This window comes from Aulonocara sp. 'chitande type north' Nkhata Bay, linkage group LG19 (genome assembly GCF_057382095.1).
Source record: "Aulonocara sp. 'chitande type north' Nkhata Bay isolate Kocher_YH1m ecotype deep benthic linkage group LG19, A_spYH_male_GT1.1, whole genome shotgun sequence".
Classification (NCBI taxonomy): Eukaryota; Metazoa; Chordata; class Actinopteri; order Cichliformes; family Cichlidae; genus Aulonocara; species Aulonocara sp. 'chitande type north' Nkhata Bay.
The window spans coordinates 13,378,368-13,393,815 of NC_141362.1; the positions used below are offsets into that span (position 1 = coordinate 13,378,368).

A 15,448-nucleotide genomic window follows, 5' to 3' on the forward strand; every position below is an offset into this window, starting at 1 on the left:
TGATGTTTGGGGTTTCTCAGTGTTTGGGGTTTTTTCCTGCACTGTGACACAAGCTCAGGATATCCAGCATATCTCTTCCATGTCTGACTTCACTTACTTAAACATCAGCAATCAGGGTGAGCTTTTCAGCTCAACCTGGGGTTTGTTAATCCAACTCCAAGCATATTCACCTAAAAGTGCGTTAGCAGGAAGACTGGAAAAGTACGTCTGAATTGATAAAGTTGTAATTTTATTAAGTTTGAAGCTGTGGAGAAAAGCCTGCAGTGTGTAAGGTAACAGACCTCTCAGTATCGCAGCATGTCGGAGTCGGGTTTCATTAAATTAGTGTTTAGATGTGCGTAAGACAGTTTTAATTTTCAATCCTTCAGCTGGAGCACCGGCTGTTCAACAGTGTGAGAGTAAGAAAATAATGTAAAAATAGAATTCAAACGTAAGCTTGGTCTACTGTGCAAATTTGATATAAAGGCAAAAAGGACAAATGTCTCATTGACTGTTTAGGATCAGATGCACTATTGTGCAAAAGTCTTGAGCCACCCCTCATTTAAAAACAAAACAAAATTTGTGTATTTCTATTTTTATATTTGCTATGAAAATGGGAAAGAGGTACAGCAATGTATTGACAGATGAGCAAACATAGAAATGCAGCATGCAAAGCAGGTCTGTACAACTCTAACAAGCTTGAAAGTCACTATTTGGTATCACCACCTTTTTATTCAACACAGTCTGAACTCTTCTCGGCAGCTTTCTTATAATTTCATTGAGTAGTCTTCAGGAATGGTTCTCCAGGCTTCTCTGAGGACATTCAGAGCTCTCCTTTGGATGTTGGCTGTGTTTCGAGGATCCCACACTGCTTCAGTGATGTTGAGGTCCAGGCTCTGGGCAGGCCAGTTGTTGACTGGTAGTGTTTCATTGTGTATTTTTCTGTCCAGGTCTGCTTTTACTGGACTGGAAGTGTTTGGGATCGTTATCATGTTGGAAACATGAAGCTTTGCCAATCAAATGCTTTCCAGATGGTATTGTGGTGGGAACAAATGACAAGTTTCTGCAACAGACTGCTACTACCAAGGTGCCTAAAGATACAATTAAAAATAGTCTCTTACGTTACCCTTCTTTTTTTTTTCCCTTGAGTGAGTCATAGTTTAGTTTTAAGCAGCTTAACAAACAAACAAATAATCATTTGAAAATGCTCAGGTACAGGGTCTGGACTGAAAATGGTTGAAAAAGCAGCCAGTGTCCAAAGAAACACTTTGAAAGACCTGCAGAAAGCTGGAGAACTATTCCTCAAAGCCACCTTAAAAAAACTCTTAGGAAGTCTGACTGCTTGGAATCAAAACAAAGAAGTGATGGTGGCTCAAGACTTTTGTGCAGTACTGTATTAATTCATATAGAGCAGCGTTTACCTCTCCTGAGGTTTGAGGGATCTTCCTGATGGTGGAGATTTCATACCTTTTCTTTTGAACTGCTAATCAAATTACCTCTTTGGCCACACACTACAACTTGGGGTTAAACAGGAAGGTGTTTAAATTATAGATATTCGTTTAAATTGTTGTTGTTTTTATTGTAAAGCAGCAGCGACCTCTTTGTACTCTTTGCTGCTCGGTGGATTCAATGCACTGTGCTCTCATTAAACCTTGCATGAAAAGTGTAAGTGCCACCGGCTCTTAGCAGAGAACCCACTCCCTAGAGTCAGAGAGTCATCATAATAATGCTCAGCTCCCAGTACAGTTGTCTTCCCGTGTTAATGTTTGGTGAATAATGCTGCATTTTGTCAGTTTTATTCTGACAGCCCAGGTGAACACAGGCGGCCCAGAAGCACGGAGCAGGGGTCTTTTCCACGAATAATGCATGCGGTTAAAGTAATCCCGTCTGTGCAGATAGTAGGGCAGCCTGTCCCCGCCCGGCCAGCCAGAAGGTATGTAGGTGTGTGTCAGCATAGGCCTCGTGAAACTGCAGACTGCAGGGCACTTGGCGCGCTGATCCACACCTTCCAGCTGTGTTTTATTTTGTGTGTTATACTTTCCCTCCCCTCCTCTTTCCTTCGGAGGCAGTAACACAGCTTTGTGTTTACCTGACGTGCCTCACAGTTTTCCTGCAGCTGTGTTGGGAATTGTCAAAACAGACTACAAATAACGAGTCAGCTATAAAATCCCACCGCCTCGTTTCGCCTGCTCAGCCAAACAGTCGAGCCGGCGGTCGCTCTCGTATTGATACATGCGAAAGCAAATGCAGTCTAATGTTGGACTCGAGTAGGCTTCGAGTGATTTGTCGTTTCGCTGCTAAAGCCTCATTGATTTCTGAGCCATTACGAATTCATGCACGTTTTCTTAGCTGCTGACTGGACGGCAAATGCATTCGCCCAAAACCACGTTGACGGCTGCATTTTTCAGCAGGACACATCTCTTTGTCAAACTTTGATTCCTCCACAGTGTTACACCCCGGCCTAGGCAACCGGCGTGCAACGTATGAAAATAAAAATAAGGAAAAAAAACACACGAGAAAAAAACTACAGCTCTCCACCAAAATCCCAAAACTAAAGTATCGACAAATCTATTTACAACACGGGGGAGATCGCAACCATGACCAACTGACACACAGGGCTTAAATACATAGAAGGAGCAATCAGGGAATGGACCACAGGAGGGAAACACAGCTGGGGCAAATTAGACCTGACGAGACAAGGAAACGTAAAGTGAACACACTAAGATAACAACAGACCTTCAAAGTAAAACAGGAAACACATGACAGTCACGCAAAAACAAAACACTGACAACACCGAAACGTAACACACAGCAACCGTGAAACTAAACTGTATTTTTATTTAAACGTAGGAGAAGCCTGTCAGTTGTAGTCTGCTGAATTTAAGCTTTTTTCTTGCTGAAATATATATTATTTTTCTTTTCTTAAAGCTTAGAAATCACCAGTCGCATCTGTTCTCTGGTGCATTACCAGCTGTCCTCATGGTTTTTAACAAGGAGCAAACACACACCTCTATTTTGAAAATATTAGATATTTTATTTAAGCATACACAAGTAAGCATACACCATATTCTTCATAATTGAAGTTGTGTAACCTTGTGCATAATAGTTAAACCATGCTAGCCCTCTTTAAGCAATGACTGCTGTACACTCCATACAATGAATATAAACATGATAGCACTAGTAAAGCAGTTAATTTTTACTAAACCATGCTTCTTCGTCATCCTCATTCCTAAATTTCAAGAATCCCATAATGAAAGGGTCAAACTTCATGTATTTCCAGGCATGTTTCTACTCTAAAACAAAACACATGTGTTGTTAAAATCCAGCGATTGTTGCGAAACGGTCCGTCACTGCAACAGAGCATCGTCCCCCCCCCCTCTTTTTTTTCTCAGGCATTGATTTAGCACAAACGGTAGCAGGCGAAAAGGTTTCGGGCCTTTTTTAATGAGTGGTTTGACGCCACAGGGCTCACGTGGAATGTTGAGTTCGTGCTGTCGTCACCGGTTGTCGAGTGCGATTAAGGAAAGATTTTTCATCTGGCCACCGTTTGCTTAACCTGTTCCAGTCAGAGTGGTAGCAGCTGGGTGTTGCCTTCAGCCAACTTAAATCCCAGTAATCAGTTTTTCAGTAGCAGCAGCGATGGGCTAAGCGAACTGCACTGTCCACTGTCTGTAATGAGTGGACTCTAATTAGATACCCAGATGCCTTCCACTTAATTAGACATGTTATGCCACTGTGTAGCTGTTAAACATGGTCAAACACTTGTGTGTAAAACCAAATAAATAATTTTCATGTATTAAGTTGGAGAGCTCATCTAGTGCTCAGCTGCTGAAGCTGCAACCCTTAAGGGAAAGGGTTGGCACTTTCAGACATCCACTTGATGGCTTTCTCAGCCATTAGTTAGATGAAGAGACTGACTGCGCTTCCGCGTTTGTACTGTTGCTCGAGCCAGCAACCCATTCTCATTCCCAGGGGGCAAATACTGCTGTTTTGTTAAAACTGCTGGTTTCTCACAGATGCACACAGTTGTTCTTTGGGACTTATGAGGTTAGTGAGACGGAAATTAATTGTAATCATGAAATTTGGACACTAGCATAGGACCCCTTGGTTTTGCATTCACTTTGGGACAGCTGCGGATCAAACATTAGACAGGAAAGTGAAGTGGAGTGACCCAGTGCGAACTCTAACCCAAGAAGCTCCAGCTTTCATTACACAGCTGAAGAGCGACTGAAGAGTTAAACAGAAAGCTCCCAACGGGAACAGCAGACGACCCAAACTTCCAACTTCCTAATGTTCACTTTGCGGGTCTTTAAAACTGGACTGTTGTGTTGTGGTGGCTGTGGCTGGTGCATTAAGGTAACAGCACCATAGGGCATCTTGTAGCATCTGACAAAACAGGATTATTTTCTACCCCAGGATAGCAACGTGCTGGCATTCGATGCCTTACTTTGAGAATGTGTTGGCTGTAATTTAACCAGCTGCTAAGAGAAGTGTCGATCTTCTCGTGTAACTGCAAATTCCCAAAATGTCAAACTATTTATTGGTAAAGTTTGACAACCTGCCACGATAGCCCTACATTTAAATCTTTAATAAGGAATACAGTATTTACAGTGTCAACACGCGTACCATCATCACAACTTTTAAAATGAACTTCATACGTTGCTAGCTGACTCGATACCAAAGAGGAGCAAAGGACTTTCACTGTTTCGGGGAATGCAGGGGATAAATATGTTGTTGGATGTTCAAAGAAATCATTGGAGACGATTCTCGTCATTATCCTTCACTGTGTGGACGGATGCCTATTGATCGGAGAGTCTGCCACCGGGGAAAATGTTCCGGGGGGATAAAACGGATTCAGCCTTCAGCTGAGTGAAGTGTTTTAAGTAAAGTGGTGATCACTTCACAGAAAATTTCCCAAAGTTTGTCCTGGCTAGACAGAAGTGTTAGTCAGGAGAGACCTTTACATTAGACAGACTCACATTTTAAACCTTCATGTGACAGTTGCGGTGAAGAGGAAGAAATTGTGAAAGGAGACCGGGGAAATGGTGTGCAGCAAATAGCAGGGCTCGCTGCTCGTGAGTGATAGAAACCTGCCATTGCATTAGTTATCAGTCTACTCATTCTGTTCATTGCTTTTTCTCTTAACTGCCTCCCTTTTCCACTGCATTCAAGGCTGAGGAGCCGGGACCTGTTGCGTTTGCAGTAAAAGACGAGTCGGTGCATCACAGAATGAGAAGCTGCCCGTCGATACGGATTCCCAGCAGCTTGAATGGCCCTCGAACACCACGCCTGGGTGATTATGTGAAATATCCAGGGCTGTGTCCCTCATCGAAAACACTCTTCTTTTTAATGCACATAAACAGCATAATGACATAATAGAAGCACATAACGGTAGAGGAGTGCCATGAAAAACGCATTCAATAACAGGACTTTAACAGCCGTGTCTAAACAAAAAAAATTCACTAGCAGTAGCGGTACCCTCTTACAATACGAGACTATATATCTTCCATTTAGTCTTGTCATATTTCATTAAAAGCTCTTCAGACTGATGCTACCAAACAAGAGTGGAATTTTAAATGTATTTACACATTAAAGGCCAGCCACCTCTTCCAGCTTTTCAGACAACACGGCATCGATCTGTAATGTTTCCCTTTTTCTCTGCACACACATTTAAATACTGGGTGGAAGATAAATATCACGGTGTGAGATACAGGGGCTTCCATCTTATTAGATAAATCATATGGTGTGATTTATTTTTAAGGCAGTACTACTGAGTTTGAATCAGCCCTCGAATGCGTCATTTTGCTCCCAGATGTGCCATATACCATTATGTTTCAGCACAGATGTTGACTTTAAACTGGTGAAAAAGTCTGAATAGAAGCCCTTCTGTCTGGTGACAAAGAAATCGTAGGGTTGCAAGTTGGGCCCCATTTAACAAAAAAAAAGATTTTTTTTTTTAGTTTATTTTTTTAAGTTTATTTTTAAAATCCCATGCTAACCACTGGAAACCAAAGTTTTTACAACAGCGCTTAAGGACGTTTGGGGCTCGGAGTTAATTCCCTCCAAACTGGACGTGCAGTTCATTTGTCTGCCTGAACATTACAACATGCTGAGAGGTCGGGATTTTATTCAAAGAGGCTGCGGCGTTTGAGTCCTCGATTCTACACTTCCTCTGAGGGCTGTTATTGCTGATATAAGAGATCTCCTGTGTGTCTCTGAAGAGGAAAGACCACTTCTTCCGAGAGTCCAGCCCCTTTTAGAGTTCGTTAATTAGATGAATGCACTCCATTATGGCAGTTCTGCTCCTCTCCAGAATGCTTTGAGATTCATCCCCCTCAGAGAGAAAGACACGAGGGAATACTAAAGGGCTCATTCTGGACATGGAATGTAACATTTCAGAATAAAAGCATGAGGGACAAGAAGTAGGATGAAACCTGGCTTCTCATGAACTCTATTGTGAATATTTGTTCAGATCAGAGGTTCCTTTTAAGTGTTTTTATCTTGTTGATTGAGTCCTGGTGATTCAGCTTTGGTAGCAGCCCTCTCAAAAGCTGCTCTGGCGTTGTCACAACACATTTTAGAAACATCTCATAAATTAGCCAGGTGGTAGAGTCTGGATTCCCTGAGGGGGCGGAAAAAAAAACAAGTGAATCCACAAGATTGCAAAGAGCTTCTGCCCGAGAGAGGATCAATGAAACAAAAATACCAGAACAACAAAACTGTACTGGTGGCACCTTGTAAAAATTTAAACAACTACACCCTAACAGCCCATTTAAGAGTACAGAATGCAACATGTAATGATGAAGTTATGCGTGGATATAAAAGATTAAAGCAGAGGAGACGATTTCAACCCAGAAAAGGGAAATGCCCAGGTTTTGCGGTCACTGATAACACACTGCAAGACGCTGAGAAGAAGGTGACAGAGAGAATGAAAAGGTCTCTGGCTCTGTTTATCAGCTTTGGTCCCTGGGGCCTGTTTATCTGCAGTCTCTCCAACACCAGAGCCATTCGGCTCTAATCGCTGCCGCCCCACAGTGCAGTAGTCACTGAGCATGGAGCAGCCGCTGCTTTTCACACCGGCGCAGGCGGAGGGAGCATGCTCGACACCCAGAGTCCTGCGGCCTCGCTCTGGCGCCAGGCCCGAAGGAGAGAAGGCGCTGCCGAGGGGCCCAGAGTCCCAGCGTCATCCTGACAAGCAGATGGGCTTAAAAGGGGCCTGCTTGTTTGTGAGAACACAAAGTCTTTTAGGTAAAGAGAAGACGTCCTGGCAGTCACACCTCAATGATGTTGACAGATGGCATCCTATTGTTATTGTTGTTGTTCTTGGGGAACTGTGGGAGGAGAGAAGAAGACGACAGGTATGAGACGACCGCAGGACTTAGGAGTTGCACAATAAAATTCAATGAGTATGAGGATGCCTCTGCTGCTACTTGGATGCTTTATTGATGTTTGTAGGAGAGTGAAAGGAATAAAGATTAGTTCTGGACTTGTGCTGTCAGCACACGATACATGGTTATGAAATGGGCTCTGTGCATTGATCAATTAGAACTTATTGGAAGCCATGACTCGAGGGCTTCTGCGAGCTGATGCTGCGTAGTCATGCACGTAATGGCGCCATGTTGGAGCAATGTTCAGCTTTAGCCTGACGCTCAGATGACACCATGGGAGCGTATGAAGTGTCAGTGGAAAAAAGTCTAGAAGTGGCCGGGACCATTCACCTGCCCGGCGCCGCTGAGGGGGAGACACCCGGGGAGAGGAGGAGGGGAGGGGGGTGGGTTATACCTTACTGCGCAACAGCCCCCCCGTCGGATGCTCGGGAGTGCTGCACTCTGAGGAGTTTTTGGCTTTGTCCTTGTTGTTGTTCGGCTCGTTGTCTTTGATTATGTCATACTGGCGACAGAAGAGGGCGATCACACCTGGGGGAGAGATGGTTCGCATTCATGATCGGACAAATCTGGGTATTGTTATCGTCTAAACATTAAAAGCTGGATTTTGTGTTGTATTTACAGAAAATTGGGAAAATCGAGTGTAATCCACACAAAGGCCGTCTGATCCTGGTTTACTGAACAGGTTTGTCCTCACCTGCCCACATGATGAGTACCACCACGATGATGATGAGCTCCCCAGCCCGCAGCTGGGTCGTCTGTCCCACTTCCTCCATTGTTACTTCGTCTAAAAAAGATTTTAGAGGAAACAGGAAATTAGCCTATATTAAAAAACTAACATTATAGAGAATATATATTACAGTGGTATCTCATTTATCCGCAATAGATAAAATCTGCGAAGTAGCCAACTTTATTTTTTATTATATTATAGATGTTTTAAGGCTTTAAAACCCCTCACTACACACTTTTTACACTTTTCTCAGACAGGCATGAACATTTTCACACTGTTCTCTCTTGTTTAAACACTCAAAGTTCAAACCTTTGTAGAAAATAAGTCCAGTATTATAGAATGAAACCAAAGACACCTGCAGGTGTTTTTTTTGACATTTCTGTGTTTGTTGGGGAGAAAACGTACAAACATACAGTACAGCACTTCAGAGTCACACTGCTAGCGATCGAAGATTTATGTAAATTTGAAAAGCTGAATGAATTCTGTACAGGAGTGAACTACGTTATAGCGAGGGACCATGCCCTTCATGCATAGTGGTCACAACATAGGACAGCTATTGCAAAGTATTTCTGTCAGTGTTGATGGTATACTTGCACATAAACCACAACATTAGACACACTGATGTGTCACTCCATACCCTGGTGATGTCTACCTAAGTGCACATGTAATTTAAAAAAAAAAACACAAATGAGAAAAAAAAGTTCAAGAATCTTTTATTCATGATGAATAAAGATACTAATATATAAAGATACTAGTATCTATAATAAAGATACTAATATCTAAGATACTAGTTAGTTAGCTATAATAAAGTAATATCTTACTAGTATCTTAGATATTGGTAGATATTGGTAAGATATTGGTATCTTTATCTCTATCCTCTATTGGTAAGTTTATCCTCTGTGTAAAACAGGCCATTTTAGTTCCTTTTCCCATCTCTTTTAGCCAACTTTCTAAAGCCAAGATCAGAGGAAAACTGTCTGAAACAGTGTTTGGTGAGAGCAGGGTCAAGTCTGACCTCAATTGTACATATTCATTATATGTAGCTGCAACTGCAGCAGCTATCCGAAAGCAGCTGGATAGCGTAGCGGTAAAGCTACATGTCTTTGGAACAGGAGTCACAAGTTCGATTCTTGCTTGGGTGCGTCTGTATCCAGTAAGCAGTGAGGATTCCATTCCTATGCAATCGTCCACAACACACATGCTACGGCAAGGGGGAGCCGGGATGCTAAGACAGGGGGTATATCGTCCTCCCTGAGGTCGGCAACGTCAGGAAGAAGCAACATGAGTGTTTTAGCTAAGAATGTGAGGTTTAGTTGAGAGAGAGAGAGATCAAGAATACTGAGAGCACAATGAGAGTTCTAAGAGTACTGAACTGGTGGCCATAATTCTCAAAGGCTACGTGGTGTTAGGAGAACTATTACTCAAGATGCTCAACAGCAGGCTAAGATAATCAAATTACCTGTGTAACTGGATTACTTTTTTGAGTAAAAAATAGGTTCTTGATTCTAAATAAATACTTTTTTTTCTACTTCCATGTGTTAACATCCTACACAGGTAATTTGATTATCTTAGCCTGCTGTTGCTTTTGAGTAATGTCTCCTAGCACCACATAGCCTTTGAAGGATGCCACCAGTTCAGTACTCTTGGACTCTCATTGTGCTCTCAATATTCTTGATCTCTCTCTCAACAAACCAACATTCTAAGCTGAAAAGACTCATGTTGCTTCTTCCTGACGTTGCCAACCTCGGGGAGGACGATATCCCCCCTGTCTTGGCGTCCTGACTCCTCCTTGCCGTAGCACATGTGTTGTACCTCATCACCATGAGAGATAAGCACTGGACTTGAAGAGGACTTGAACTTGTGACTCCCACCCCAAAGGCTTAGAGTCTTACCACTACACTATCCAGCTGATATCAACATGAACATCAATATATATATATCACATCTTGTATTAATGTTGCCATGTAGCCATTTTCACACCTTGGCTCAGGGTCCATGTCCCTTTTCTCCACCAGTAGCTCTTAGAACTGAAAAAGATTCTCAAATTAAATTTTTATATATTATAAATTTATATATTTATATATTTGTATATTTTTTATAATACTTACTTTATATGTGTATAAGTAAGTATTATCATTCTTCATCATTCATTTGTATCTTTATTCATCATGAATGAATAAACTAGTAAGATACTTAGATATAAAGATACTAATATCTAAGATACTAAGATACTTTATTCTTTAAATAAAGATACTAAATAGTATCTTTATTTTACTAAATACTATTTAGTATCTTTACTAAATAAAGATAAAATAAATAAATATATATACACTAAAATTATTCTATTTAGTATCTAAATAAAGATACTAGTACTCTTAGATATAATATCTAAGAGTACTAGTATCTACTAATATCTACTAGTATCTTTATATCTAAGACTAGTATCTTATTAGTATTCATGATGAATAAAGATACAAATGAATACTTATACTTACTTATACACATATAAAGTAAGTATTATAAAAATATACAGCTGGTCTCTCTCCTAGCTTGGGAGTCAGCACAGCCTCCCCCTGACCTGGCGTCCTGGCTCCCCCTTGCCGTAGCATGTGTGTTGTGGAAGATTGCACAGGAATGGAATGTAACCCTCACTGCTCACTGGATACAGACGCACCCAAGCAGGAATCAAACTTGTGACTCCTGCGCCAAAGGTGTGTAGTCTTACCGCTACGCTATCCAGCTGCTTCCGGATAGCTGCTGCAGTTGCAGCTACATATAATGAATATGTACAATTGAGGTCAGACTTGACCCTGCTCTCACCAAACACTGTTTCAGACAGTTTTCCTCTGATCTTGGCTTTAGAAAGTTGGCTAAAAGAGATGGGAAAAGGAACTAAAATGGCCTGTTTTACAGAGGATAAACTAAGAGGCTCAACATAGTCCCACTGGACTGTGAAACATTAAAGGCTACTCTAATCCAAGAATAGAAATATGGAGCTGGAAATGAACACAATAGGTCTTCTTTAATTACACCAGCCTTAATGAAATTCCATCTTTGAAGTCATGACCATCAACAGAAAAGTCTGCCTGTGGGTGCCTGCAGACATCCACTGAGCAAAACAACAGCACAAACAACTCTTCCTCAATGCTGAGTGCTGGGGAAGTCACAGGCTTGATATGAAGTTCACTGCAGCGTGGAGAGCACTCTTATTAGATGCAGTGTGTGACATTTGGAGGGCCCGGTGTGGCAGGAACCCCACGCTCCAGTAGCTTTTAGCATCAAGCATTTCTGCTGATCGATCGGCCTCTGTTGCCTTGTATTAAATAATCAAAGTCCAGCAGCCCTGGGCACCTGACACTGTTGCAAGCTGGCCTCACTGGGGCTCACTGCATTGCTCTAAAACACCTCTGATGCTTTCTGACCAAGATCCAGACACCAGGCGGGTTTTATCTGTTACAGCCATCAATAAGTTCCACTTAGTTTTAATATTTTAGCCTTGTTGGCCTTTTAAAAGTCGTCTCCCGTGGAAAGAGCATTTTGGAAACTAATGAATAGCATTCATTTAAAAGGAGACTGATTTATTTTTTATTTTATTGAGGTCTAAATGTCCATCCTCATGTCTCTAACCCAGAAATCGGTCTCATTACGCTGTGATGAAGGATCTCTCGATTTTTTAAATGCATCTGGAGGACAGATGAGAGGGGAGTCTGTAGGAGGAGATGTAATTGAGGACACACAGGTGCATCCTTTGCAGAAGTGTTTTTACCTTCAGTGCATAAAAGAGGTGCAGTGCACAGCTGGGACAGATCAATCATGGTTTTAAAAAAATGAAAACTTTTTCTTTCTTAGTTATTTAAGATGATCAGACTTTCTCCTTTTCACTGTCTCTGTGTGATTAAAAACATTATATCCTGTCACATCTTGGCATGCCGTGAATTTAATTAAAAGCGGCATGAAGTATAAACACTCTTCCACCTGAGCTCATAAAATCCAGCTGTAACAAAACTATTTATGATGCAGACACGTCAAACATTTTATTCACATCACTAAAGTAACAGCTCTGAGGCCAGCACGTCTCATTCTGATCAGTGCCTGTTGCATCGACTGTTCTCCACTCACATCTCTGTCAGGTGAGAGGGACTAACGAGTAGAAGAACCAAGGATGGGTGCTTTATGTCTACTGAGGCTTGTTGACATAGGCAGAAAGCAGGACGACCACGCTATAGGACAGCGAGCTCCGTGGTAAAAAAAAAAATCAGTGGTTACCTGGCAATAGTACTGAATTTGTCCAGCAACTGATTATAGAAGTTGTTTGGGCTAATTATTTTTAATTGCAAGATAGTTGCCAGTTTTCGTTCTCGTGGGAGGCAACTTGCCTCCAAACAGTTGCAGTCTGACTCAGACTGAGTGCAGTCTCGGAAAGATTATCAAAGTTTTCCAAATAATTGTTGCCAAATTTAGAAATGCAGAGAGATTGTCATAAGATTACACTTGGGACTCGACTCAGCTTCTTACCAGTTGATTGCATTGTTGTTATGTTCCCATATCAAAGCAAAGTTGCCAAGACGCTGTGTAATTTTGCAGTTAAATTGCCATCATGCAACAACTGCATCATTATTTGTGGAGCAATTCCTTAATTTCTGTTCCACATCTTCGAGGTTCTGGCTGGACTCTGAAGCTAAAAAGTTTATGTGAGTTTGTGTTTATGCTGATCAAAACATGTTTGCAAATTTCCCTGACTTATACTTGATTGTTATGTTAGCACAAGCAGATTACATGTAAGTGCCAACTCGACCCTATTTAAAGACTAATAGCAGAATGACTTGTTTTATTGCCATTGTAACACACTGTGATGGCTGCAGTTACAGCCACACTGTGGTAATATCCACCTAATATTACCAACAACAACAAGGACACTGCATTCACATTTTCTTTCTTTAGATATAAGATTTAATTTAAAGGATAATAAATAACTGGTTCTGGTTTAGAATTAATTTGCATAACACTGTTCTAAAATAATTGTGCACATTTTAGTTTACACTGTTATTTATGATTGAATCTCTTTGTTTTCTGAGTTACCTTAGTTGCAGCTGCTCCAGTCTCTTCATTGAGGAGCCAAGAGGTGGAAAAGGGGCGGAGCAAGCCTAGATGGAAAACTGCAAATTGGCTCATTCCATAACTTGAGATCATGGGGGGGAATTGGAGTTCGTTATGTTAGTCTCAGTTAGGTTTTGTGTGTTTTACCCCTGTTTTGTGTTTTTGTGGGCTGATCAGCTCACAAATATTTAAGTTTCCCCTTTGCCTCCTTAGGTAAGTAAGTTTGAGTTATCAGTATTGTTTGTTGTTAACTTTGAGTAGAGTTCTGTTATTTTGACCTCTTTTATGGGCCAAGATTTAGATTTTTTTTTTTTGTATGATTTAACCAACTATGTTTTGGGATTAAATAAAAAAAAAAAAAAACACTTTTTTTTGGACTTGAACCTGTGCCTGAGTTTCCTTCGCTGCTCGGTCCATCCCACACACCAAAGTTAAGTCCCAGTGGTTGCAAACCTGGCTCCCGTCTTCAAAGCAACCAAAGACTGCAGATTCATTAAACATGCTTGCTATAATTTTGTTTGTGCCAGCGTCTCCAACAACTCTTTTGCCTTGTGTGACTGCAGCTTAAGCTACATTTTTAACATGTGGCTTTAATAAATAATAAAATGTGGTTAGCCTAAAGGATGTAATTACTTCCTCCACCATCCAGTCTTATTTTGTCAAACAATGATTAATTATTTGTTGATATGTCCGGACTGCTGCTGCTCTTTTTTGGCACAACTTAGGAAACATGCAGCCTTTGATTATCAATTCACATTATGTAACTAAATAACATCTCACACTCAATCTTCCCTCTAATTTCTCACGTGTCTGAGCAAACTCCCTGAGCGTCCCTTGGACCACTGTGAGCAACAGCAGACGTGTGCAGTATGGTCACGCCAGCATCGAATCCATCCAAGTCACATGGTTTATTAAAATAATCAAATTACAGCATTTACATTTATGTTAGACTACTTTTAATTAACTGCTTTAGCCCACTTACAATGAAAATTAAAAAAAAATCTTGTTCATGATCTGTGTAGCATGTTAACACTATTGGAAGTAAAAATAACTTGAACTCCAATTTTGAAAACACAACTTTCTTTTCTTTTTTAATAAAGCTCTGACTTGTATTATGAGTCTGTGGTCTGGGAGAGAGTCTGTAACTTTCTGTCTGCAAAATACAGTATATAATGACCAATGCTGGGCAATTGATTATATAGTTACTTCTTCAAAAAAGTAATTGAGTTTTGCAAACAACAAAGTTTTTTGCAGCTGTTTACCTACAAATGCAGCCAAGGCGTTTTTTTAAACAAACATTTCAAACTATTCACAGAACAATCAGCTGTTTTGCATCAAATCTGATGCCACACAAATGATTTGTGCCACTCCAAAAAATAATTTCTGTCCACTATGAGATAAAGGAGAACAACAGCCTGATACCTGCAGGCCTGACAACAGGAGATGTATCACCGCTGTAACACCTGTAACATTCAGCAGTCGCCTCATTGTTCTGACACACACAACAAAACTACACTACACACTAACTACACAAGATTTGCGCTAAACGTCTCAAATCTCTCACATCTCAAAACACCGCCATCACTCCTAAAACTTCCCCCCCTTCCTAAACAACTAAATGCCGTGTTGCCATATCATTTTTCGACCAATAGGGAAGCGTGGGTTTTTTTTTTTTTTTGTCTTTGCTCACAGGCTTTTGAGCATTTTGCTTATAAAACGCTGTTTTTTCTTCTCACAGTAAATATAAACAATGATAGTATTCAGGAAAAAAATTGCATATATTTTTATCATAACTCTGGTTTTACGTGTCCTCTCAACACAATTTAAAAACTGGTATAAAGTCCACAGTTTTTCCCTCAATTGTTCCGTCTGTCCTGCTCACATCTCCAATGGTTGTACACATTGTCATTAACGTGGCTTCACTCCACAGCAGCCACGCCGTTTTGCTAGCTAAAACACCGGTGTCGGCACATAAGGACGCTGTCATAGCCTGTCAACCACGTTGATTAGCTGCGTATATACGAATGTGAATCGCATCATTGGCTGGACTATGGGATAAGGTGGCATCGTTCTAATCCCATATGGGAGCAGCCAGTCACTTACTGACTAACACTGCAAAACAGAATAGTTTACCTATTTACTTTCATTTCAATTCAGGTTAGATTTTTTTTGTGTGCAATGCAGATTTTCTGTGCGCAGAGACCGTGCCAGCAGTGCGCAATTGCGCACGCCTGCAGCTTAGAGGGAACATTGTTCAC

The 15,448-nt window shown here is 41.0% G+C and overlaps 1 protein-coding gene across 2 annotated transcripts in view; it reads right to left on the reverse strand.

Annotated features, from left to right (window-relative positions):
- Positions 1-3,038: 3,038 nt before the first annotated feature.
- The window catches only part of fndc5a (fibronectin type III domain containing 5a), a 44,224-nt gene continuing 31,814 nt past the window's right edge, over positions 3,039-15,448 (reverse strand). Inside the window, exons 4-6 of one of the 2 annotated variants that reach the window (XR_015126391.1) lie at positions 8,061-8,150; positions 7,697-7,894; positions 3,039-7,309 (exon numbers count right to left, since the gene is read on the reverse strand). Coding sequence is in view for 1 of the 2 variants with exons in the window: in XM_086274835.1 (XP_086130961.1) it covers positions 7,250-7,309; positions 7,761-7,894; positions 8,061-8,150 (284 nt within the window). In the remaining variant the exon portion in view is untranslated. The remainder of the gene's footprint in view (positions 7,310-7,696; positions 7,895-8,060; positions 8,151-15,448) is intronic. The other variant, XM_086274835.1, reaches the window with a different exon arrangement.